The sequence below is a fragment of the Sesamum indicum genome, linkage group LG6 (genome assembly GCF_000512975.1).
Source record: "Sesamum indicum cultivar Zhongzhi No. 13 linkage group LG6, S_indicum_v1.0, whole genome shotgun sequence".
Lineage (NCBI taxonomy): Eukaryota > Viridiplantae > Streptophyta > Magnoliopsida > Lamiales > Pedaliaceae > Sesamum > Sesamum indicum.
In genome coordinates this window covers 4,111,585-4,139,370 of record NC_026150.1, presented here as the reverse complement: position 1 = coordinate 4,139,370, position 27,786 = coordinate 4,111,585, and the positions used below count along the sequence as shown (strand labels likewise).

The following is a 27,786-nucleotide window of genomic DNA, read 5'->3' as shown; positions in this document are numbered from 1 at the left end:
GTAGTTGGTTAGTCATAAAAGTAGAGATTCTGGGGATCAGCACCTGATCACACCTGCCTGCATCCACTCAACTTTAATAGAGTATGATGTTGCTCGTCACTTGAGGGTGAATTTAGATTTAATTTGCTGGGTTTTGAGTTCGGAGATGGTCCCAACCCCTATTCCTTTTATTTATTTTAACTTTATGCATATTACAATAAATTACTATGAACTACAATGATGTTCAGTATAATTATAAATATTTTTTGTATTATTTAAAAAAATTGTTAATATTTTTTAATGTTTGTGAAATTATGTAATTTTTATATAGATGTTTGAAATTGTCAATTTTATTTTTATTGTATTTTTTTATTAAAAAAAACGAATAAGGTGAATGAAAAATTGTAACTAAATTATACACTTAGTCCATAAAAAAGTATTTTCTTTTAAAAAAATAAATATATTATAATGCATAGTTCACAAGAACATTTGGTTAGTTCACCATAAAAAATGGACAAAAAATTAATGGAGACTAATAGATCGATCTAGTTGATAGACGACGGCTGTTAAAATTAGAAAAGTATTGATAATTTTTCAAATTATAAGAGAGAAGTATTTGCAAACCCTCATGGTAGCTGGGTTAATTATTTTAATATTATTAAAAAAATTATATAAATATAACTTATATAAATTGTATAACAAATTTAGGTCGTCCTCGACTCGACCTAAATTTTTTTTTATAAAAATAGGGAGGTCGTGGATGTTTTTTATTTTTTGTTTAGTTTTATTTTTTATAAATTTATTATATTTAATTAATTTTTAACAATATATTAAAATTTAAAAAATTATAATAGACAATTATTTTTAACAATTTATTTTTTTATAAATTTTTATAATTATTTTTAACTATACAAATGTAATAAAGTATATTTTTTTTATACTATTTTAAAAAAACACAATTAAAAAAGTCAATTATTATTGAGAACCCCACACCTGCACATTTTTGTAGAATAATCTCTTTGTTGGGTTTGTTGCCTTTCATTCATTTGCGGGCGATCCATCTTGTTGTGAATACGTGATGTTTAGTTTCGACTAGGGCGTGTAAAGATACAAATAGTAGTGTCAGACCAACTCAAATTCCGAGACATCCTAATAATTTTCGGAATGCACAGGTTCAAATGATTTAGAATATGTATTCCTATAAGTCACTAAATCATAATAATCATTCACTATTGATCCAACATTAATCATGTATACCAAATTGAGTCCACTTACCCACGAACATTCGGTTCGCAAATTTGACAACATGTGTATTGAATCCATGTTCATTCTGACGTTTTGTAACAATCGAGACGGACTATTGAAACTGATGGTGTTTGAAACTGACGTTTTGTAACAAGTTTGTTGCCAACGGTGTAAACATCTTGTATGCAAAATCTGTCCACAGTTGGTTGTTGGTCAACATTACAGTACTCTTCGCAGACCTCTCACAAAAATAATGGACAGTACGTTGAAGCGTCATCTCAGCTATTGCTGTCAGCGGTAGTCGGCGAGCCCCTTTCAAAACCCATTGACGCAGTTTGACATGTCGGTCGTCAAAATACCACATTACCATCCACCTTCATGTGAAACTGTCCATTTTTTATGTTAATCTGGTCTAAGAATTCAAATGCACCTAGTTTTTGGTTCATTATCTCTTGCATAATTCGATTGAATTTTCTGATTTAATATTCAGAGTCAGCTCTCCAATAAAGATCTTTCAACACGATATTTTTGTAACGATTGTTGAAATATTGTTGCATGCAGTGAGGTGGCACAAAATTCGAACTTTCACCTACTGTTTTAATTATACCGGGGTGATGGCTAAGCACATCCCACGTCGCTCCCGTATAATATGTCTGTTCAAATATCTAAGAACCACTTTCAAGATGAATATGATTTTTCATTGACAATTGCAAACTGTTGATTTCCATTTGTGGCAGCAGCAATCAACATTTTGTGTTTGTACTTTGTGTATAAATGAGTTTCATCTATACTGATAAGTTTGCGATAGTATTGGAACCCTTCAATATACGGTTTGAACGTCTAGAAGATGTATCCTAACACATATGCATCAGTTGATGGTTGGAAGGCTTTGTGTTCTCATTCAATAATAGTTCTTGTATTAAATTTTTGGAGAGCTCCCACGTATTTTGGTAGCTTTCGAATTGAGCTCTCCCATGTGCCGTAAACAAATTCACGTGCCATCTTCAAACTGTACCATGCCTTTTGGTATATGTCGTACCCTATATGATTTTTCATAATTTGAATGACATGTTTTATTCCGTATGCAAGGTTGTATTTTACCTGTCGTAAATTCAAAAAAGCAATATAATCACTATCTAGATTATCATGTTCAAGGGACATATAATTCAAAATATATGTATGGTCCTCTTCATATTTGGTTATTATCCAACGTCCAATCTTTTATTTTAAAATCCCTCACAGCTCCTATTTACAAAACATATCTAAAAAAAGTAAATATCAATCAATCAACTAATGATGTATGCTTAAGCGAATATATGGGTTGCGCTGTCTACATATTCACTTTCCACTTGACCTTCGAACTCTAAGTTGCAAAATACTTGGTCAATTTTTTAAATTAATACAATTTTAATATTATAATTTTTTAAATTTTAATAAGTTGTTAACAATTAATTAAATATAATTATTTTATAAAAAATAAAACTAAACAAAAAAATGAAAAGAGGATGTCGTGGCTGACATCCACGACTTCAACCACGATACCAAGTCGTGAATGCTATCCACAATATGGTGCTTTTTTTCAAACCTTTTTTTAGTTCAGATCGTAGATGTGATCCACAACTCGTTATAAATTTGTTATATTATTATAAAAATTATGTATTTATAATTTTTTAAAAAATATTTAAATAATTAATCCCATGGTAGCTCGTTATAATTTACTTTATATCTTATAGTAAACACACAAATTGTTTCTTGATGACGAAATCAACCTCTTTGATAGAAATTAACATTATGTTTCAATTAGTATTTTGAGTGTTTTTGGAGATAGAGAGAGAAAAAAATAGAGATAAATAAGTATGTGTTTGAGATAGATGGTATGTTTGGATTTGTACTTTGATATATATAAAATAGAGTAAAATAAGGGGTGTAGGTTTGAAATTGGGATTTGGGAGACATGAATTACTTTTCATTGGGATATGTGTATTCATATATTTTGTTTGTTAGTGAAATATATGTGTACGCATGTATGGTAAGTAATTTTCTTTGTTGAGGAATTTCATTTTACATTTTAAATTATAATTACAAATTTAATGCATAATTAAATACATTGTAGTATTGTCTCCAAAATGAGAATCTTTAGAATGAAAAAACATAAGATATAAAATTCAAATAAAAATTTTAGAATAAAGAGTTGGTATATTGTCCTCAATTTTCAAATTTCTCAAATATTTCATTGAAATAGGAAAAATTTTGAGTACAAAAGATTTAAATAGTTTAAGTTGAAAAAATTTATAATTAAGAGTTAAATGCACTATACTAACATGTTGAAAATACATTCATTAGACTTTCATATTCGAACTGATAAATTTTAATAGATAATTGAAGTAATAAAAATACGAATTAAGTATATAGTACTAATATACTGTCCTTAGTATACGCAACTGCTACAGTATTTTTGTTAGGTAGAAAAGTTTAAATATAAACTAAGTAGCATTGATAGTAAATATCTTTAATATTAATGGTTTCATAAGTTAATAATTAATTTTTAATAGTACTAATTGATTACATTTGACATATATTATATATTAAATAATATATAATACATATAATACAAATAATTTTTAAAAAAAGAGAAAAGAAGAAAAAAAATAAAAGAAGAAAAAAGAAAAAAAAAATATTTTTAAAAAAAATCTGCAAAGTATTTTGCTTGGGCATAAAAAACCCAAGCAAAACACTCTCAGACCTAATTATGTGCAAAATTCTAAACAAAACATGGATTTGGTTTTGGCCCATCTTAAAAATGGCCCAAAACACAAATCCAAACATAGGCTAAAAGTTCCACATTTTCTTGGCACGAGAAACTTTACTATAATCATCGAAAGTACAATTTTCGTTTCACGTCAAAAGACTAATCTCTTGACATTAGAGAATGAAGTGAACATCATGCTGCAGAAAGAATCAATCTCAACCAAGCTTCCATCTGTCTAATTAGCTCCTGTGAGAAATTTCTATGCACTTGGCTTGTATAATTTCTCCAGCATCTTCCTATACTCTGCAGTTGATAGGAAAAACTATACTTAGAGGTACGACCTCATGTAACAGGGAATATTCCAACTCAAATCGGATTTAGTTAAATTTGAACCAATTATATGGTAAGCACAATACACTTCCAATATGATTGGTGTATAATTCAAGAAAAATGATCAATTACATGGTACACTTGCACTTTGTGATCGGTTTGGTTCGACCAAATTTGATTTGGGTAAAACAATTTCCAAGAAACACATGTTTTAAGTAGTGTAGTATTATTACCTTCTTGGTTGCCCCAAAGTGATGCTGCCTGAGTGTTGAGAGGTGAACTGATGTTTGGCTCTACATAAGACATAATAGACAAATTCAGTAAACAACTAAAGTAGGACAATCAAATGGTAAGGATGAAACAAAGGGCATAAAAGTTACCTCCAAGTAAACTCTGGATTGACAGCAAGATTGTCCTAACATCATAGGCAGATGACCACTTATCCTGTGAAAGATCAGAAAAAGAACAGTCAGATACATCATGTGAGAAAATTAGGATAGTTTCAAAGGCAAAGTTCATCATAAGCAACCTGTAATATGTCCAAGCATATATTCCCATATACATCGACATTGGGATGGAAGCAAGCCGTCTCGAATTTAACCTTAGGGGGCTTGAAAGGATAGTCGGAGGGAAAAGAAAGGGATAACTTGTATTCAGTTCCCTCAAAGACGGTATCTTTGCTGCCAGTGATCGTTCCTTTCCAGCAGAATATGTTGTCCTCCTCAGGGAAGGCTGATACCCCGGAATCGCCACCCATCTATGGATTTTACGCATAAAGCGGATTGCAAAGAAAATAAGAGTCAGCTAATGATTTCTTGAAAGGGATCAATCTTGCTTATTCAGAAGCAAGGTTCGTGGATTTAAAAAGAATGGAGTCAGGATCCATAGTTCTCACCATTAAGGCCATTAGCTCAGACTGCAACCTGTTTAATTGGATAAATCATTCAAAGTACCGTCAGATAACCATAGATGGAGACGTAAATACCATACAAAAACATTACATGATTCACAGAAAATTGCACTTTTGGCCCCACATGAAAGAGGGTGCTCCACTTTTGATCCTATAGTTTATCGGCTTAGCACATTTGACCCATATATATGAACATATTGTTCACTTAAACACTAATTACAGAATCTTAATTTCCTATGGCAAATACATCAGAATCTTAATAGAGAAAAGAGAGATCAAGGAAATTTATAGAGCTATACCTTTTCAGCACAGACTGAGTATCAACGGTTTTGGCAGTGGGAACAGCCTGCTTTGCCGTGGGCACCGCCGGCGCCGTGGCGGCGGGAGTGTTGGGGTTGCTGTCTTGGTGGTGATCGTTGATTGTCGCCATCTTTTCCTCTTCTTTTCGATCTCTGTTTAATTCAGATAACAGATTCCAAGAGAATGAAAAATACAGCTCTAAGAATTCAAGAATCTGCGCAAAATCGAAGAAGAAGAGACAGTTTAGAGTAACAACTGAAAGGGGTCTCTTCTTCTTCGACCAGCGATGCGAGAGAGAGAGAGAAAGAGAGAGTTTAGAGAGAGAGAAAGAGAGTAGACGGGAACAGAAGCTAATAGCAGATGCTTATAAAAGGGAGCGCTCTGTTCAACTTTTCAAAATCATTTCCGACCGTTACTTGCACGCCGCATAGTATGCATTTTTTTCGGGGTCTAACGGCTAGTTTTTCAATATTCTTTAGGTCTTTTCTTACAGATCGGGTTCGGGCATGGATCCTTACCCGGCCCATCACTCAGAGATATTTAGGCTAAAATTCATTTTTCATCCCTGACTTTTCAAATTAATTTCAAAATCATCCCTATCATTTCAATTAACTTCAAATTAGTCCCTCCTTTGATTTCAGGCATTAATTTATGACCAAATTATATTAATTTTTCTAAATTATTCTTCTAAAATTTTTACCTTAAATCATTTGGTCCTTCACATTATCATTTTTAATATAATTCATTACACACCAATTTGCATGTAAAAAGTAATATTTTTGTCAAATATTAGTAAATATAAGTGTTTCTTTAGTTTCAAGTTAGTAAATTATTTAAATTATTAGGCATATTTATATTTTACTATAACAAGTCCTCAAGTTCAAAAAAACTATATTGTATGCATGAATATAATATTGATAATTCGTTATTAGCAAGTGAGAATTATATGCCTATTTAATTTTAAATTGAATTTAATTTATTTATGAGTTCTATATATCATTCTATATTATGTATTTATTTAGTTTTTAGTTAACTATTTTATATAACAAAATGCAGGATTTCTCATTTATGAAAGTGTGATTTGTGCACCTAACATATGTTGTCAAGAGTTAATTTTGAAAAAAAAGATTACAATATTTTTTTTTGAAATATGATTAAAAATAAATATTCTTTATTGAGTTACAAAAGTTATAAAAAACAATATATAAACATGTTACAAGAATAAATTATTCTATAAATAAATATGTAATAAAAACTGAATATATATCTTGACAAAACTGTCAGTTTTTTTTCTGTACAAAAGTATATCTTGACAAATATAATTTCTTATATATAAAAGTATTTTGACAAAAATATTTTTGATAAAATAATTTTTTCCTTGAAAAATATTGAATTCTTTTATGCAACACTATTTTGACAAAAAAAATATTAGGCTTTTTTATATATAAATCTATGTACAAGGGAGTAAAATGCACTATAAATTAAATGTGAGGGACGATTATATTAATAAAGTAAAACTTATGAAGGGCAATTTAGGAAAATTATATAATTTTACCAAAAATTAATGCTGAAAAATTATTGGAGGGACTATTTGAAGTTAATTAACAAGATAGGGATCAATTTGAAATTAAATTGAAAAGAAGGATGAAAATGAATTTTATCCGAGATATCTATGGATGGTAGCTAGATAGATTTGAAGTGGGTTTGTCTGGATCAGAAACCCACCTAATAAGAATAACCCTGCCCCGAAACCCGCCAACCCATACCGTCCTTGATTTGGTTTGATTTCAAAATTTTTGTTTTTATTATAAATTTTGTATCTTATAATAAAATAATATTAATAAATTTGAGGTAGGTTATTAAATAATTAAATTAAATAATACAAAAAATACATTCGACTAATTATTTGTTTTTTATATTTTTATATAAAATTGAATATATGCAAAATTATTTAAAAATTTATATTTAATACCATTATGTCCTAGCACCTAGTATATGCATAAGTAGATATAAAACGGGGCTAGTGTAGGATGAGCCTGGAATAAAACCCGAAACCCTCCTTGAACCCAACCAAGTTCCAAATCATTGGACTCGGACCCACCCCTAACACGTCAAAAATTATACCAAATCCAATCCAACTGAGCTAGGCTACGAATTTCCTCGACCCGATTGCCATCCCTAGATATCTCCTTCCCCCACCCCACCCCACCCACTCACTTACCTTATGTCACGGGCAGACTCTTTTGTATTGCAGCGAAATGTCTTGGATTACACCAAACCTTTGAGAAATGACTTCATACTTGACGAATAGCATCTCATACCTCAAAGAAGTTTCCATATAAATAAGATTGCAATCTCTAGTTTGTAAGAGTCTCCGCTCACTTACCGTTTGTGCACATGCATGCGTGTTGGCATGGATCCTTGCCGCCCGCACTTCCCTTTGAGCCACTGCAACATTCTTGGCTAAGATGCGGCCAGTGACACCTTGTCACATACACCAACTTCTTTCCTTTAGCAATTTTTCGTTTTCACTCAACAAATAATTTGAAGAAATTGATTTAAAACAATTTCATGTTAAAAAAACAAAAAAAAATTAAGTCAATCAATATTCATAAACTATAATTTGAAAATCTGAATCGAAGAATTTGAGCAGACATTCCTCTCTCGGCCTCCATCTGGCAAACCACTTCTCTTTCTCATGGTTCTTATCTTGTATGTCTGCTTCGACGAAATTTCTGTGAATATACAAGGTTATTTGTCAATGTATTTAGTTCTACTTAGTATGTGTTGACGACAACTTGTTCTCATGTATCAAGCATAAGACGGAGATAAAACAATAATAGAAACCGTGTGTCAAATTCTTGGTTCCACTAAAAGTCCACCTGAAGTAGGTAAATGATTCTATCATGATAAGTGAATGCAAATATTTTAAAGAGAACATGAATGTAACATAGAAAAAGAAACTAATAAATTCTTAGACTACTGTTTTATCTGATGCAGAAGACTAATAATACCTTGACAAAATGCACATGATCTTTTTATATTCTTGCAATGCAATCAACCTCTTGGTCTATGTTGTCTGAATGGAGTTTTCCAGAATAGACAAAGGAGAAAGGTTGAACTTAGAAACATGGAACAATACATATGTGTTCCTACTTCCAAAATATCAGCCGTAATTGAACATCATGAAGGCCTCAAAAAGAACAACTGCAGTCTTGCTTTTCGTACTCACTTTTACAGCAAGCATCAGCTTGATCAACTCTGCATTGTGCGGAGAAAGAGAGAAACAAGCTCTTTTGAGCTTCAAGCAAGAGTTAGACGATCCCTCCAATCTCCTGTCCTCTTGGGACGCAACGGTTGATTGCTGTGAATGGGACGGTGTCCTCTGCGACAACTTGACCGGCCATGTGTCTGAGCTCCACCTCCAGAGCCCTGATTCTGGTTCAGGATTGGGAGGCAAAATAGCCCCTTCTCTGCTCAGTCTGAAGCATCTGAGGTTCCTCGACTTAAGTCAAAATGATTTCACAGGGACACAGATTCCAGGCTTCTTTGGTTCATTGGTAAGTCTAGAGTATGTCAACTTATCGTATGCTGGATTCCGAGGGATCATTCCTCATCATCTCGGAAACCTGTCAAATTTACGTACTTTAGATTTGAGTGGATCGTTAGAGGTTGACAGCCTTGAATGGTTGTCGGGCCTTTCTCATTTGGAGTTCTTGAACTTTAACTATGTGAACCTCAGCAAAGTGCCCAACTGGTTGCAGGTGGTAAACAAGTTGCCTAACTTAATAGAGTTGCATCTGTCTAGTTGTGGTCTTGACGGTATTGCTCCTCTTGATATTACTAATTTTTCGTCCCTAGCTGTCCTGGATTTGTCGAGTAACGAATTCCAATCTCTCGTTCCAAACTGGATTTTTACTCTTACCAATTTAGTATCTCTTCAACTGCAAAGAAACAACTTTGAGGGTCCAATTCCAAGTGCTGAAACAAACATGACCAATCTCCGGTTTCTTGATCTCTCCCAGAATAGGTTCAATTCTACTTTGCCTTACTGGCTGTTCAATTGTCGAAACCTGGAGTCTGTCTCTTTGAGTATCAATTTCCTCTATGGAAGCATTTCTGATTCAATTGCGAATCTGAGCTCTTTGAGAGTCCTTGATCTCTCCTCTAACCAGCTTTCAGGGAAGATTCCTTGGCAAGTTGGAAATCTTTGCAACTTGCAAATTCTTGAACTTTCTTTCAACGAATTGCAAGGAGAGTTGTCCGAAGTTTTTGGAAGTAGTATGTCTGAATGCTTTTTAGCTTCTTTGGAGACATTAGGCCTTAGAGGGAATCGTCTGTCTGGTCAACTGACAGAACAACTTGGAGAATTTGAGAATATTCAGACACTTGATCTTGGTAACAACTCATTTACTGGTCCAATTCCTGTTACTTTAGGAAGGTTGTCATCCTTGACAATACTGAGACTAGATAACAACAAATTGACGGGAACATTTCCTCTGAGTTTTGGACAGCTTTCCAACTTGGAAGTTCTTGTAATGGAAAACAACATGCTGGAAGGTGTTGTGACTGAAAATCACTTTGTCAATCTTACTAAACTAACTATAATCTCAGCCTCTGGAAATCCCTTGACATTAAAAGTGTCTGAAGATTGGACTCCACCCTTCCAACTGACCACTATCTTTCTGAATTTATGGAATTTGGGCACTCAGCTTCCCTTGTGGCTCCAAACCCAGAAAAGCGTTTCTGTGCTCGACTTATCTTGCACTGGAATCTCTGGAGAGATTCCTAAATGGTTCTGGAACTTATCTATGATAAGTTCTATGAATCTATCCCACAACCAACTTTCTGGCGAACTTCCTGACATAAATGGTCCAAATTGGGTGTACTTGAGTTCTAACATGTTCAGTGGTCCGTTACCCCGTGTATCATACAGTGTCAGTGAGCTAGATCTCTCGAACAACTCATTTTCAGGAGGCATTTCTCGTATTTTATGCAGCAATAAGACGAATTCTTTGACTATTCTTCATCTCGGCAGAAACCAATTATCGGGAGAAATTCCCGACTGCTGGATAAGTTGGCCGTCATTACAAGTGATAAATCTTGGAAACAATAATTTATCTGGAACCATTCCAGGATCCATGGGACTCTTGGGAAATCTGCTGTCTTTGAACTTATACGACAATGCTCTGTCCGGAATGATACCTTATTCTCTACAGAACTGCACAAGGTTGATAAAACTTGACCTGTCTGGAAATAAGTTAGTTGGAAATGTTCCTGCATGGATAGGGACAAGCCTGTCCAGCTTGAGGATTCTCATTCTGCGGTCTAACATGTTAAGTGGAAAAATTGCTCAAGAAATTTGCAGCCTCAGCTTTCTTCATATCCTGGACCTGGCAGAAAATGATTTTTCTGGTGGTATACCTACATGTGTCGGCAATTTGACAGCGATGAGTTCAGAAAGCAAGTTGGCAAATTTCAGTGGCGAAACTTACTATTCTTATTTTATGGGTGTGTTCATGGAGAGTGCTCTTTTGGCAACGAAAGGAAGTGAATTCCAATACGATACGATTCTTTCACTGTTCAGCAGCATCGATCTTTCAAACAATCAATTATCAGGACAAGTTCCTGAGGAACTAACTAGCCTTGCTGGATTGAGATCGTTAAACCTGTCAGGAAATGATTTAACTGGAGTGATCCCAACTAGTATCGGTAAAATGGAACTTCTGGAATCCCTTGATCTGTCAAGAAATCGGCTTTCTGGTGAGATTCCACTCAGCATCACCCATCTCAACTTTTTGAATTATTTGAACTTATCGTTCAATAACTTGTCGGGAAGAATACCTGTCAGCACCCAACTCCAGAGCTTTAGCTCGTCCAGTTTTACCGGAAACGAGCTCTGCGGCCTTCCACTCCCAACGAATTGTACTGCCGATGGTGGAAATCCAGGTCCGAAGAGTAGTGAAGAAGAAGATGGATCAGGTTCTGGACCTGAAATCAACTGGTTTTATGTGTCTGTGGCTTTGGGATTCATTGTGGGGTTCTGGGGGTCATGTGGGACTTTGATCTTCAAGAAGTCATGGAGAGTTGCATACTTCAGATTTGTAGTTGAAATGTGGAGAAAAGTTTGTGATTCTTGATCATGAAATTTGGATCAGTTTTGATGATGCGCATTCCCTATACAATAATACTGAGCTCTATGTCTGATAATCATATCCTTTACAATATCTAGTCCTTGGACTGCATGTAATATGTATCATCATTCTACTTTATTTAGTTCTTGTAATGATTTTTGGACTTTAATATATAATGATTTTAATATTTTTATGACGATAGACTGAAATATTCATGAATTGTATCAATTAATTGGATTTTCCGACTGATTTAAATGTCTTATTAATTAAATTTAGTTCTTACTATCTCTCAGTGCAGTTGACCTGTTGGATCGAGACTATACATGAGCAGAATTAGACTTAAAACAAACTAATCCAATATTCTTTTTGTTTAGCTTTTATTTCAAAAGAACAATATCATATCTAAGTGCAAAAATTCCAAGCAATAACTTTTGTTGTCGTCCCTTCGGGGAAATCCGATAAAATTGGAACGGAACTTTTGTTGTCGGAACTCTTTTCCAAGTACACTTTTTGTGGTAGTCTTCCTTCCATTAAAAATTCGTTGCTAATACTGTTTGGAATTGAAAAAGTGATTATTTTCGTTGCAAATTCCGTAACTAAGTTTTATTCATTTCCCAACATGCGACTTTTTAGTACTTTTCCATCTTGGACATTGTGACCTATTCTAACATAAGATGCAATTTTAGTCTTATTGCTCAAATTAAATTTTACAATTTAATCTTAGGATAAATATTATATTTGTGTCCTTTAAATTTTAGTCCCTCATATTCATTTCTTAATTTTAGTATTCCTAAACTTTTTTTGTCCCTCTAACCATTTTGCGGTGAAAATGTATCCTGAGTTTGACTTTTGAAAGGTGAAATGATTTAATAGTACCATAACACTATAAAATATTGGAAGACTAAAATTTCCTCCATTTTCTCAAACTCATGTGACTTTTCCCACCAAAATTGTGGGGTTGACGGCCGTTAAGACCCATGTGTACAGCATATGGGCTCTACCGTTAAATTGGTACTAAAAATACTTATTTTTTTTGTTTAATGTACCAAAACCCAAACTTGCAAAATTTGTGATACCAAAAACAAAACTAACATTTTTTAATGGTACTAAAACACGATTTTATCCTGCAATGCATGTATTATTTAAGACAACCAAAGAAAGAAAGATAAACTAAACAGAACAAAGTTTAATTATTTTCGATCCACTATAGTAAAATTTTGAAATAAAAAAACAAGAGATTAGTTGGGGTACAAAGTCTGGATTCCTCGAATATCATCCTCATTCAAATCCCTTCTTTCCCCAGGTTGAAAATAAGCAAACATAGATGCCTTCGGATCCTGGCTATGCCCCAGCCCCAGAATGTGTCCTAACTCATGCAACCCAACAGTCTGCAGATCGTACGACCCTTTGGCAACGTATGGCGTCCAGTTCTCCTCCGCATCAAAGTGCATCCTCCCGTCCGTCGGCCAGAACGCGTGAGCCAGAATCCCGTTAGGCCCATCGAAAGGGGACCCGTCTCCATGATCCCTTGTCTCGAAGCTCACTTTTACATCAGCTGAACCGAAGTCAGACCTATACTCAAAGTTGAATGGCGAAACAGTTATCCATCTGCCGAATGCAAGCGCCATTGGGAGCTTAGCATCGTCTCTAAAACTCTCCGGGTATGAAAACGTGAGGTTTCGTTTGCCAGGCGGCCATGTCGTCCCAAGATACGTGTAGAGAGCGCCGGTCCAGTTATGGACAAACGACGTGAGGTTTGCGTTGGGGTGGAAATCAGGTAACCCGCAACGTGGTTCTTGCAATTGTTTCACGGTTTCTTTATCGAGACGTCCCGTGATTTGAAGGTTGTAGAATTCTTGATACTTCCTGACGGCCGTCTCTAACGTATCGTCAAAGACATCATCATTCAAGTGTGTTTGAATTGTGGGGTTGGTGTGGTCTATGTAGCCAAGATTGGCGAGGTACTTCTTCAGCTCACTTAGGCCGTCGGCCTCGTGCCCTTTGTGGGTTGTGTCGATCAGTTTGGTCAAGAAACTGAGGGGTGAAGGTCTGTTTTCTTCACTACTTTGTGGGTAATGTGCATGGGAAATGTAGAGAGAAGAGAGGGAGAGAAGGAGAAAGAACATGGATGAACAAGTGTAAGAAACTTTGGGGGCCATGATGTTTTCCTTGTGTGACAGTGATTGCAAAGTGTTGATAATTTGTAGAATTTGTTGTGGTCTTTGGAAAAGATTGATGTGCTTTTATACTTGTCCAGGGGTGCTTAATTCTGTTTAATTGCTGAGTTTGAGAGAGAGAGGAAGGAGGAAATGAGATGGTAATAGATCAATTAATTAGGAATAATTGATACGAAATTCACTCCAATTTTGCTACAAAGTAGCTCCTCAATTTATATAGTTATTGGACTCCCATGATTCAGCTCCTAAATAAGGTCACGAATCAGCAAAGTTTGAGTATATTACAGTGAGACCCTGTCTAAACATGCTAACATTATATTTTGCCACATACAAGTTTTAAAACTACACTTATACTCCTTCTAAATAATTCATTGTTTATACTTAATTATTTTTTATTAGGGTTTGAATGAAAAATATTGACGATTTGCAAAAATATTACATATTTTAAATTTTAGCCCTCATTTATATTCCCATGTGATAATTTTGTATTTATAAGGATAAAAATATAATGATATTAACCCCATTTCATATATATATATATATATATTATTTATCCATTTATTATAAGTACAAAAATATACATGAGAATATAATAAATGAGAGACAAATTGAAAATCTACGTATTTTTTTTTCTAACTCAATATTTTACGTCCAAACCCTAACAGAATGTGGTCATGTATAAATGGAGAATTTTCAAAGATGATGTAAATGTAATTTTAAATTTTTTTAGGAGAAAAGTATTATTTCGTATTTTTAGATAGGGTCTAAATATAATTAAGTCTTTGTTTTACATATATGTATGTGTATAAATCATATTGTGTGTTAATAGCACAAGAGCGTATTTTTTAGTGTTTGGTAAATTTTTTAAGAAAAGATACAATAAATTATAAAATTAAAATATTATGAGATTATACGTAAGAATTTCCAAAAAACAAAAAAAAAGAAGAAGAATTGCCAATTTATTTCTAATTATGATATTAACAACTTTCTTCAAATTAATTATATATTTTTCATAACTAAGTACATCTTATAGCTTCCATGATTTTATATTTTCCAAACATTTAACGAATTTATGTTTAATTTAAAATAAATTTTAACTTCTTTTATAAGCTCTAAAAATATCTTATAAAATGTACGTGACTGAGCCTATCCGATTTTTTAAATATGCTTAGCCAAACACCCAATTAGTGTTGACAAAATGATTATTAATTTTCTTAATTTTGAATCTTTTTATCATTTATAAATTATTTTATTGATTAACTTCATGATAGATTATTACTACTAATTAAATCGGCTAAATTTTCTAGGATAAAATTTAAGTATGGGCTAGTTATCTATATGTTTGTCTAGTTTCTTGTTCATCAACTAACTTATTTATATCTCTTAATTGCAATTATTTCCGTGTCCATCCTTAAGGGAAAAAAATACAATTTTAGTTATTTTACAGATAGTATTTTTAGTTCTGCATAAGTTAATTTTTGTAATTTAGTCATATAATTTTAAAATTTTGATTAATTCAATATGTGATGGGTCCTGAGAAATGAAACAGGTATGTTAGACTAGTCAGGTTCGTTCCCAACGAAAATCCTCTGACGCCCAAATTAGTTATTGGTGTCGAGATAGAAATATGTGATCTGTAGTCAAAGAGTCAATGGGTAATAAATGCCAGTTACCTCAATTGAGTCAGATCTGAAGTATTTATAGGATCCAACTGAACACTGTAGATGTATCCACGTGTCCTGATCTGGGCGTTCCTAACTCCAACCATGCGGTGTGTAGCTACTTCCAGAGTCCGGGTCAACCCGTGGGGTGGGTCCCAGCGACCCGATCTGCGATCTCATGCACGGATCTTTGCAAAATATCTTTTTTGCCCTTAATGAAGGGTTTTTTCGTCTTTTAATAATTAAACCCCATCAAATTTAATCAGAAAATCACATGTGACTTGCACATTAATTACGTATGTCCTTCAACAGCAAGGGTTATACAGGAATTTCCTATCATTAAATTCATATTTAGGTTAATTAAGTTCTTAATTTGGGCAGGACATATTATTGTAGGCTGACTATAATCACACACCTTATGGAGTTCTAATATTCAATACTAGAGTTATTCAGTTATTAGTGTCCATATCCTCATCAATTTCATTTGAATCATATTTTTTTTTGTTCATATTCTAGTTCGAATTCTTCTTCTCCTTACCAATGATCTTCAGCCTTTATTGTGACTTCACTGAAATTTATGCCATGTTGAAGTCCCTAAAGTTCTTTTGCATCTACTTCTTCTACCACACCATCCAAAACAATATTGATCTCATCTCAATCAATTCTGTGTGGATCGGATGCCTCACCTCTTGAAAAGCAATATCGGCTCTTTGCTCAATATTCTCGTCTTGTCCTTCAACTTACTGAACGTCAGATTTACCAGTAGCCTTTTCTTTGCACACTCCCACCAATAATGCCTCTCTTTGGTGCTCGGAGAATTTATGAAATAGACTTGTTGAGCTTGGAAAGCCAATATAAAAAGGTCATGTCAATTTATGGTTAATTTTCACAAGACCCGATGTGTGTCATTTAAGTCCTTTATGAAAAGTATCATACCAATGACACTTAAGTAAGACAACCCCACGTCTTATACCGTAATACTCCAATTCTATAACTTCTTCCAAAATTCCATAATAATCCACTTCATATTTATTATAGATACTCCCCAAAACACATACACCATAGTTTGATATTGCTTTAGAATGCCCATACTCCAAAGTATGGAATTTGAATTCATTTAGAAAATACCCTTTATAGCAATAAACATGTCGACAGGCCATGAGCCAACTTTCTTATAAAGTCGTTAACTTCGTTATGGGTTCTGGAATCTATGAAAAAAATAATATTTGATAAGATAATATAATTTTAAATTTGCTAAATTTTACATAGTGGATTAAAGGTAATTTCCGTCCCCTGACTTCAGGTCATTCTCGTTTTAGTCTCTTAAGTTACTAGGGTTCTATTTTCGTCCCATAAAACTGAAAAAATCTCAATTTTGGTACAAATTTGGTCGAAAAGTTGAGTCACTCGTCGGAAAAAGTCACATACCAGGCATGCGACTTTTCAAATTGGGGCTTGTATTGTGATTGGCTGAAATTTTAGCATTACAAATTTTCGTAGCTATTGAATTATTTTCTTGTAGTTAAAAAACCGTCAAATAAATTAAATTACGGAATCAAAAATACATTTAATCCTTATTTACAACGTCATAAAATTTAAATTAAATGAGGAACCAACACTAGAACATTGCCAATTATCCAAATTAAATAATGAAACTATTTAATTTTCAATATGTTGTCGTAACAAGAAGATTTTATTCTTTTTCTTAATTTTGTTTGAGGGCTAGTTTGGATACAATGCCTTAATTCCGTCCATATCATCTTGTCCCAAAACTTTTCTGACACCCGGGTCCATATTAGGATACATGATGGCCCTAACATCATTAGTATGCCCAAGTCCAAGAATATGTCCTAATTCATGCAACCCTATAGTCTGCAAATCAAATGCACCCGGTGTTTCACCATTCACCCAGTTCTCATCTGCATCATAGTGAAGTATACCAATAGTCGGTGGAAGAGCATGCCCCAAAATTCCTCCACGCCCATCAAAAGGATATCCATCCCCATGATTCCCATACTGAAAACTGATCTTAATGTCAGCCCGATCATAATTTTGTGTGTACGAGAATTTAAAGGACGAAAAAAAGGCCCATAGTTCGGTTGCATGCTCAATGGCGGGATATACATCCCGCCGTGCAATCACCGGGAATGAATAGGTGAGGTTTCTCTTTGTGCGAGGCCATGTGGGCTTATTAGGAAGGAAAGTATAGTGTGAGGCTGAGGTTGGGATTTGGAGGAAGAGCTCGTTGCTTGTGTTGAGGTTGAAATCAGGCACCCCACATCGGGGGCGTGACATTTGTGTGACAGTATTGTCATCCATAATCCTATTTACTGTGAGTTTGAAGAATGTCTGGTAACGTTTTATAGCCAACTCTAATTTATCGTCAAAGAAATCATTTGTCTGATTTGCTGGTGTTGTATGATTGTTATCGTTCATGTATCCAAGGCGTGAAAGATATTTTTTGAGTTGAGGGATGCCCTTAGATGTTGTTCCTTTCCGGGCTCCGATTAGGGTTTTCAGGAAATCCATAGCTGACGGTTTTTGTGCATCGAGATGATGAGGTGGATCTGCACGAGTGATCAATGAGAAAGGGTTGAGAAGAAAAATGAGGAGAATGCATGAGAGCATGTAAAGGGATTTTGGCTCCATAATTATCAAGAAATCACTTATTTTGGGAGAATTGGTTTTGTTTCAAGAGCTAATTAACCCCTTTTTATAGAGTTTTGATGGTTGTTTTGAGCAATTCTTGTTAGCCCTTATGACTAGAATTACTGTTCTAATTAAGTAAGTATGTTGATGATTAACTACATTCTCTCTCCCCTCTTGTTTGGTTGCCGGAAACCTGTAATGAAATTCTGGTTTTATGTAATTGATTTCTGAAAGAAGTTATATTTCTGTCTATTATGTATCTTGAAAATCTAAAATTGCTGTATAATTTAGAAACAATCGTTAACTCTATTAGATTTTGGAGATTGCAACTGATTATTAGTGTCATAATGAAATTTATTGTCCGTATTAGATTTTGAAGATCAGATATTTACTTGAAGGTTTAGTGCCTGTCCCGTAGAGACAGAAACAAACCTGTCCCATATTTTCACAAGTTAGGGAGGAAAAGAATTGGATTAAAATTTGTTTGAATTTCTAAAATAAAATCATAAACTGAAGATAGGTTATCTAAGGATTTAATATTTCGTCTCAATTTACTAAACCAAAAAAAGAGACGGGTTACAACTCGAACTCTGAGACGGAGAGAATTTTCGTCAAAAATTTATATCCTTTATAACAAATAAATATTATAACTAATTCAAATATTATTATATGAAAATGAGTAATTGTAGATAATATAAAATTTAATACGACAGTATTAACAATAGAAAAAATATAAGTTATGTCATGAATAATTTATCTAAGATAAAATAGTTTTATATACACTTGTCAAAATCTAAATAAAAATAACATATAATTTACTGAGAAAAAAATCAGTGAAATAGAATAAAAAGAGGATAACCAAATATATGCATACGTAACGCCTACTAACAGCATCAATATTCCTATTTTATTACACCTAAAATCAGCTTATGCAGAATCATAAACGAAATAACAAAAAAATTATTCAACTCTATTTTTGTTAATAATAGCAATGTTTCAAATATATATGGCTAATTAATTAAGGTACAGAGACTGAATTGTTTGAATATCTTTTGGAGTTAAATCCGTCCTGTCTCACAAACTCTAGTATTGCTATATTCTCAAGATGTTTGTAGCATACAATTTCACTTATAGTTGAAATTGATAGATATTTGGGAAAATTTCTCAATCATATTCAAGTATGGTAGATAAATTTTGGATGTACCATATATCTCTATATCCTATATATGTGTTGTCCAGAATTGACTCAATTTTCAAAATCTTTAAATTGGTCTCAATCATATTAATCCTTCATTAATTTTCAGCGTTGATTACAAATTATTCCTCAAGTGAAAATGAATCACTCGGATTATGGCATCCAAAATGAGCGGCAATCCAACAATGTCTTAACCTAGAATGCTAACTTCATAGATTCGAATTCAATTGAATATGTAAAGTATTTATCCCGTTTCATATAATTATTTATTTTATTTGTTCTTAATTATTTATTAAATTGATGTAATTTTTTTACTGAGATTAATCGTATTAATTTATTAATTGAATCGATGTATTATAAAATATATATAAGCAACAATTATCATTAGTATACGTAATCCATTAATTTATTGATTCTTCTTTTTTTATATATTTTATAGATGTAATCCACCCACTAATGACCGGAAGGACTTCTTAATATTTAAACTTGAATTGGCTATATAGATAGGACACATCTAAAATTAAAATTGATTGATTTTGATTTTTCAGATACTTAAATCTCGTCCGCAAATTAAAAAAAAAAAAAAAAAACTAAGAAACTTGTTAAACATACTTGAGAAGAAAAAAAAAAAATCAGTCTCTTTACAGCCACAGCCACAGCAGTGAGCCAGCCCTCAGCCCTGTGCTCCCAATCTCTATCACCAGGCATCACCCTATAAATACATAACCTCCCAAGTCTCCACCCATTCACTACGAGCAACAACACTCTTAGACTCCATCAATCTCAGTCAGTTCAACTAACTAGATCTCAACTCAGAAATCATCCATTCGAGACTGGTGATCGTGTTAATATGATCATCAGTCCCTGTTTGAAAACATTGTTGGCAGACCACATCACAGCATTCAAAGTTGACACAGATTTTGCTGGATAAGCAATTAAAAGTTCCGGGTTAGTTATAGTTAAAGCCATGCGTTACTTACCTTGTACATGAGCCAGCCTAAGTAGGCACCCTTATTAGTGGAAGATGAAAGAGCACAGCTAAACAAATGTATCAATAATGTCAAAATGAAATAAATAAATGAATAAATGGAATTGAACTCAATACTTCAGACCATAGTTAACCTGTACCTATTACACAAACTGGAAGACACAAAATGAGATTTGACAATTCCTTAGCCTTCTTATATTCTAAATGAATTCCCAAATATCATTGAGAAATTGTAACCTATGATATCAACCTACTATGACATATATGCACAAACCCTCCCTCCCTCCGGCAAGCCGCTTTATGGTAAGATATATTTTCTACAAATTTACAGGGGCTATATGTATTATGTATATTCATATAACTATAAAATTTGTGTTTTCCGTAATGGTTGATGCTGAATGAGAGGCAGCTAAGAGTGCTGCTCCAATACCTGATCCGTCATTTGTCACGTTAAGTATGACATAAGGAGCCACATCCTCGCCTAATATTTGCCTCATCGCTTCATTCAGATACTCCCTGAACATTGTATAGTTTGCGTATAAGCCTCCCTCCACTGCTACTACCGTTCTTCTCATCTTAATTCGGCTTCCACCTTTGGTTTTACCACCTGTCATTCCACTATTCCCATCCCTGCCAATCTTCTTTAATATTCCCACAATACCAGCCGCTGCCAATCTGGCTGCTCTGCGGGTTACCACATCGCATACCTTCACGACAAGCTTCCGAACATTAAGAGGAACATCAGGGATCTGAAAGGCAAGGAAATCAATCTAACAAGAATAAGTGCTTAACCAGGGATATGGATCTTTAGAGTATTTTGAGTGCATGGGAGAGAAACTGGAATGAACAAAGTTCCACCTCCAGAGTGTCTTTCAATATTTGCGCAACCTCATTCAAGTTGGAGGAATCATCCTCATGCATAGCAGCAACCATAGGTGTCCTGAAAAGTTTGGAACTGATGAGAAAATAATTCCACATGTCAAAGACATCAACAAAAAGAAACATACACCTGCCCAATAAGGACCAATGGGGGAACTGATTTATTAGCAGACATTCAGGCTGCTATACATTTTTAGGACGATATAAAACTTATCGGCATCAGATTTCACTATAATGTTACTTGTTAGGTCACACTTAACATAACTTACAGTCAAGATATCTCTCGACCAAAAATATGAAGATAGGTAAGTCATGGGGCTTGTCTAATGTATAAAGTGGCCCCCATGGGTCTAGATAGGGATAACAATTGGCTGCCTAGTAAATTTACAAGTTCAAATATTTTGGACAGACTGGGTCTAGGCATGGATTGCCCAGTCCGCCAATGTAGTAATAGGTATATAATAATCTAGACATATATCTGGGTCAATGTGTGTACCTTCGATATGCATATATATGCAAAACGCTTGTCCATTTACCAATCCATAAATTCACATACATAGCATAATATAAAACCAAGTTAAAGTGTCTTATAATTTCAACAAAAACGTAAAATAAAAAGGTATATTGAGGGTACATCAACAATTATGCAAAACTGAAGCATGCAACACTGTGAGGAATGCATTACCTTTATAGTTTTGCAGGTTATGAAAATTTTCCGCAAAATTGGCTCAGTTTCCTTTCTTCAATAACAAAAAGTGCAGAAAGAATCTGAACCCTAGTGGATGGATGGGTCTAAGTACGGTGAAACCTACCCTACTGCCATCCATGTAAATCAGATTGCAAGAACAATATACTTAACCATTTATCTCTTTCTTCTCCACTCAGATTCCACAGTTATCCGCTAAGCATATACTTACTCATAAACCGAATGCAGTCAAGTAGGTATTGGTTGTAATCTTAGAGCTCTCACGACACATATGTAATAGAATAAAAGTGGTGACAAAAGAAAAGACAGAGAGGTCACTTATTCGCACAGTAATACATGTATAATTGAGAGACTAGAAGTGATAGGAAAATAAAAGATAGAAGAGTCACCAATTTGCTTTACCAAATCCATCTTTCATCTTTGCAGGCACCAATAGCACAAGACTAGTCTGACTGAGCCACAAACTTATAACTATCCTAAATTAAGTATAGCTTCCAACTGTCACTTCTAACTCTTATTATGTACAAAGATTTTCTTAAACCCCTCAAGTTAGCATGGATTTTAAAGCTTTACCGGTGACCAGATTTAATTGAGTTTCAGGCAAACTCCAGGCAAAAGAACACCGAAACCCATATCTAAAGTTCAATTCATCAACCAGTCTGTTGGTATTCTTTCTTCAATTTGCCAAAAGACACCCTATATCACTCATCTAGAAATCATGCACAAGGAGGATGCATGTAACTTTTCATGATTGTTTTCCTTAGAGCATTCAAACATTAACCAGTGGAAGAGCATTCATCAGCATGATAAGCTAGTGTGGTTGTACTTGTGCTTCTTCACACAGCATTATAATGGTGACAACAAGATATGAAGACTACAAATGAAATTATCACCTCAAGATGAAAGGCTCGTGTAATTTCGAAGATACAGGTCCAAAAACATCTGATTCCTGAGACATCCGAAGAATTACTCTTCGCACAATGTCTCCTAGATACATTCCTGATATCATTTTCTCAAAACCCTGCAGCATGATTCTCATCAGCCGCACACCAATATAAAGAATCAAGCCAAAATTTACATGATAAATTGTTGAATTAGGTAACAGCACCTGATCATTTGGGTTAGGACTATCAGCATCCAATTCTGCATCGTATGGTGTTCTCGGCAAATGAGATGACCAAAAATTTCCCCATTCCATGTTGATTACCTATTTAAATTAAGAAAACCATTGAACAATGTAAAACAAACAAGAAAACTTAAGCAAATCTGCAATATCAAAAATAAATACAGCCCAATCAAACACGCTAGAAAAAATACCATGCCCGCCGAAGTTGTAAGAAGACCTTGGCATTTAATGATCGCATCTGCACGCTCCAAATAACAGGCATTAGTACCTGTTCCAATAATCACAGCAGCTACAGTATCTTCATCATGATAATGACCAAGAGCCAAGGTTCCCACAGTATCATTAATCTGCTTAAACAAGAGTAAACTTTGAATCATGTGATCATATTACTATAAGCACTGCACTCCATAAAGTAACACCAGAGAAATACATAAAAACTGACAAAAGAAAATTTCCTTCATCAGCTTCCAGAAATAAAACTCAGATCATGAAGCAGACAACACCATATTAAAGATAGTTGACATCATAGATAAACACAAAGAAAGCAAATAATTATTTCCCTCGGAAAAGAAAATCATGACAAAAAGTTTTCAACCTAAATCAAATGGTATGTCCTGAAATTATTCTTCATGAAGTTCAAGCACACTAACTCTTTGTCCTTTCTGTCAGGCAACAGAAACGTGGACAAACTTGATGAAATAAAGAACATGCTAAATTGCTAGAAGCTGAAAGATAATCATGAAGAAAGTTGACAACTTAAACATAAAAAACAATAGTTGTCTAATGGTTACCAGGCATATTACTTGCTCTTCCTCGTCAGTAACAGATAGGTCAACATTAACTTGGTGACAAATGGAAAAAAATCAAGTTGAATCATGGTAAAAGAAAAATCTTGAATCCATACTTAGAATAATTCAACAAACATAATCTGACACATATGCAAGTTCCATTGCATCTCCTTCAGGCTAAGCCACAACAGAAAAGAAATTCATGTAGCCTCTATCTTTCCCTCGACTAACACTCACGCTGCAATTGGGATTTCACAGCCTTTTCCCAATGCCTTCTCCTTAAATACAACATGAAAATTAGTATGCGTAGGTACAGACAAAGTAGAGGGCTTACAAGGACAGTCACTTGCATATCCAATCCTTTTCGGGACAAGGCCTCCTGAAGGCACTGAGAAACGTCTCTACCAACCTGCAATAAATTGCACACATGAGTTCTCATCTCACCCACCACAAGGACTGATAAATCAGTGAATCAGATAATCATTTAATCTAAGCAAAAATATCTTTCATGATCCTTAAATACTTAGTCACATGCAACTCCTTAAAAGGCATCAGTTAAAACAAGCAATCTAGACTTGAGGGGGGCAGCAATAAAACCAACCGCAATAGGAACTTGTGACTCTTTAAGACAAGTTCCTTAATTGTAAATAAGAAAGATATACGTATTACAAAGAATATACTAAACTCTTTCACACATACTTTAGGATATCGAAATGGAAAACAGTTTTACCAAACCTACAAATTGTTGCAATGACGAATGCGGATGATTTGTGAGGGACAAAGGAAAGGGAAAAAAAAGCAACAAACCGCGTCTTCGATAGAGAATCCTTTCGTCCACTTCATCAGAGTTCCTGAAGAAGAAGAAGTTTGTTTCACTGGAAATGAAAATGTGAAGCCAAGTTCTCTTCTTTCCCTTTGTGAAGGTTCAGAAATATTTTCTTCCCTTTCAACAAAATCCTTTAATGATGTCGCTATAAAATCAAAAAGCTCCTGAAAGTAGGATTGAAGAGAATAACATCAGATGTTTCAAATCCCAAAACGTATTAATTTCCAGAACTCAAAAGGCAACAATATGAAAATTCAGCTACCACGCTACTGCTTGTCATCAAATGTTGCGGAATAGGTTGCAGATCAACATCATGCTCAATGATGCACCTTTGGCCTCCCAACTTAACCCGCAGAACCCTGAAATTGGTACCACCAAGATCTAGGGCGTAATAAATCCCTTTTTCATTGCTGGAAGGAAAAAGCAGAAGTTTGGTCAGCAAATAACACCTATTACAAAAGAGGAGCTGTTTGAATTTTCAACAGTGAAATAAAAAGCTCATAAAATCAAGTACAATGGAATCCCAGATATGAAAGCAAATGTTTGGCATTGAATTACCAATATCAAAGCTGAACTGAAGCAATCATGACAATATGACCAATCAGAATCTCAAACTAAACTATTACAATTTAGAGCAACAGATAAGGCAAGAACAATTAAATTATCCTCATCTCGAGAATAAAAGAAGGCTTAATGACTTTACATTACAATATAAGTAGAAAGTATGTGATCTTCCAACCAGAAACTTTCAGTATGATAGGAGATTCATAAAGCAACTCACTTAAACAATAAGAAAGAAGTTTCCAACTAAAAATCTTTCCGTAATCTCAATGGTTATTCTCCACGTAGGAAAGGATTAGGAACGCAAAAGATCGAAAGGAAAAACATGTCGACTAACGTGTCTCAACTCTCATTAATATTACACGCCCCTGTTGGCAAGTAACAACAAGCGAACAGATAGATTGCACTAGCACATTAATGGAAATTATTTGTTTTCAGAGAATCAATTTGCCTTTGGAATAGACTAATCTAAAACAGAAAAATACAACCCTAGTGAACCCTGTCACACGGATTATTCGGTCTATGGGATGATACAGATCAGCGTATGCACATGATTCTCTACTCATAGACTATTTAACTAAAATGGCAACTCTACAAGAGAAGAAAAGGAACAGACCTCCGAAGCAGCGGATAATGAACTTCCGATGAAAGTAAAAGAAAAAGTAACACAGACGGAAAGCACATTCCAAATGTTGGTCCGCATAAAACATAAAAGATATTCAAGAACGCCACAAGCCATTTAGCATTCCTGAAATTTGCTTGAAACTAAGTCTGCCCGGAAATTAAACTATCAGAAGAAACGGAAAATATTGAATATAACAGAAATATTTAAAAATTGAATTTTTCATTCACCATTTCCAAAATAAGTTCAATGCCAACCAAGAAACGCATACTTAAACTCCACTGCAGCACACTCAAGTACAAAACCAACCACAATTCAATTAAGACATACGCCGCAGATGCATACGCATACACAGCTACACACACATACATAATAAACACTTGAGCATCTGAGCTTTACCCAGTAGGAAGGTCGTGAACATAGGTGAGAAGCATCTTAAGCTTAGACCCGCCCTCAGAGGCCAGGCCCGCGTGCATCTCAACCGCCATAGCATCAACAACCTGGCGCAGCCGCCCCACAGTGGTGGCGCATCCCTCCTCCAGCTCCTCAAGCACCCTCACCACCCTCCTCCAGCCTCTCCTCCGTCTCACACTCCTCCCTACCATCACGGCCGCCACCACGCACGCCGCCGCCGCACACCCCGCCGCCAAGGCTACCCCCACCTTCCCCATAAACAAACGCCTTTCCTTTCACAAACCTTTTTCCTGTTACTGCCTTTTCGAGTAACCGGAACCCAAATTCAATCAACCATCTCCTCCAGAAACCAAAGAGAAAGCCTTCGCTCCCAGTGATCAAAACAAGGCGGCGGTTTCAAAAATCAAACTTTCCCGCAAACTCCCGTTTAGGCACCTAAACTATGATTCCCCGTTTCCAAGTGAAAGCAACCCGAAACGGCCGCCCGAGCTTCCAAGCAGCGCCGTCCTTCGATTCTTCCCCTTTCGAAATTCTCGCTTTTTGCGAGTGTGGAGAAACGCAGAAGAGTTGCTCGAAAAAAGTTTTTAGAGAGAGAGAGGGACGGGGGTGATGGTGGGAGTGCCCCGGAAAGCGAAGTGTTGGGTACTTATAAGGAGAGAGGAAATGACGAATATAACCCTGAAGAATTGGGGAATTCCTGATTTGCTAACCTTTTCGACATGGCGAGGTGGACTCTGGTTTGACCACTTGGGAATTGGAGAAATTTTCGCAATATGGGAAAAGCCAAATGACGATTTTGCCACTGGTTTGAAATTTTGCAGTTTTAGTGAGTTGACCAGTGTTCAACTGGTGATGCTGACCTTTTCCCGTCTCGTAGAAAGCAATTGACAAAGAAAGACTGTACCATGCTTTTAATTTGGACACAATTACAATCCCTTCTTTTTAAATTTTTTGTATAATTATACATAAATTTTTTATAATTGAAAAAATTATATATAGTATTTCTAATATTTATTTTCTTTTAACAAATAAATCTATAACTTGTTGATATTAAAAAAAATTGAATGAAAATTGCTATTTACCCATTATTGACTTATATCGACTTATTACAGGTCAAATAATTTTTTTCGAACTAAACTATCCTTATAACAATGAATATATATGCATTAGTGAATGCAGATGTGTGAGGGTAATTTAGTCATAAAAAAATTATATGATCTACAATAAGTCAATCGAGGGTAAAGCTTGATATTTTCTTATTTTTTTTGTTAATTTCAATAAATTCAGTAAATTTTAACTAACAGAAGGGACTTATTTATTAGGCGGGAGCAAACTTCATAGGTATTAGATGTAATTTTTCAAATCACAGAGATTTACGTGTAATTACATCAAACTTCAAGATAAAGATTGTAATTATTCCTTTAATTTAAAATAAAGATAAATTATAAACAGGCTCCTTGAAATTTATCGTAATCAATAAATATTTTTTTTATTATTTTAAAATTTAAATTTTTAAAAAATTAAAAATTGTTTAAAAAAACTCCTTG

At 34.5% G+C, this 27,786-nt stretch overlaps 5 protein-coding genes across 6 annotated transcripts; 1 reads left to right on the top strand and 4 right to left on the bottom strand.

Annotated features, from left to right (window-relative positions):
• Nucleotides 4,028-5,866, bottom strand: LOC105163647 (ubiquitin-conjugating enzyme E2 19). Its single transcript, XM_011082075.2, has 6 exons — nucleotides 5,513-5,866; nucleotides 5,199-5,226; nucleotides 4,833-5,060; nucleotides 4,684-4,747; nucleotides 4,537-4,596; nucleotides 4,028-4,276 (listed from the first exon to the last, which is right to left on the bottom strand). Exons 1-6 carry the CDS (start codon nucleotides 5,641-5,643, stop codon nucleotides 4,233-4,235), a joined length of 555 nt encoding a protein of 184 aa, XP_011080377.1. The 5' UTR covers nucleotides 5,644-5,866; the 3' UTR covers nucleotides 4,028-4,232.
• On the top strand, nucleotides 8,544-11,818 carry LOC105163696 (probable LRR receptor-like serine/threonine-protein kinase At4g36180). The gene has a single exon (XM_011082138.2). It carries the CDS (start codon nucleotides 8,699-8,701, stop codon nucleotides 11,651-11,653), a length of 2,955 nt encoding a protein of 984 aa, XP_011080440.1. The 5' UTR covers nucleotides 8,544-8,698; the 3' UTR covers nucleotides 11,654-11,818.
• On the bottom strand, nucleotides 12,886-13,806 carry LOC105163695 (metalloendoproteinase 1-like). Its single transcript, XM_011082136.1, has one exon. It carries the CDS (start codon nucleotides 13,804-13,806, stop codon nucleotides 12,886-12,888), a length of 921 nt encoding a protein of 306 aa, XP_011080438.1.
• LOC105163694 (metalloendoproteinase 1-like) lies at nucleotides 17,208-18,134 on the bottom strand. The gene has a single exon (XM_011082135.1). It carries the CDS (start codon nucleotides 18,132-18,134, stop codon nucleotides 17,208-17,210), a length of 927 nt encoding a protein of 308 aa, XP_011080437.1.
• LOC105163645 (hexokinase-3) lies at nucleotides 20,396-26,852 on the bottom strand. Of its 2 annotated transcripts, none has more exons than XM_011082073.2 (9): nucleotides 26,225-26,852; nucleotides 24,905-25,052; nucleotides 24,624-24,806; nucleotides 24,151-24,225; nucleotides 23,220-23,375; nucleotides 23,011-23,109; nucleotides 22,796-22,923; nucleotides 21,176-21,257; nucleotides 20,396-21,066 (listed from the first exon to the last, which is right to left on the bottom strand). In XM_011082073.2, exons 1-9 carry the CDS (start codon nucleotides 26,494-26,496, stop codon nucleotides 20,671-20,673), a joined length of 1,539 nt encoding a protein of 512 aa, XP_011080375.1. In that variant the 5' UTR covers nucleotides 26,497-26,852; the 3' UTR covers nucleotides 20,396-20,670. The 2 variants fall into 2 exon arrangements, with proteins under 2 accessions (XP_011080375.1, XP_011080376.1); XM_011082074.2 differs by having other exon boundaries at nucleotides 24,908-25,052.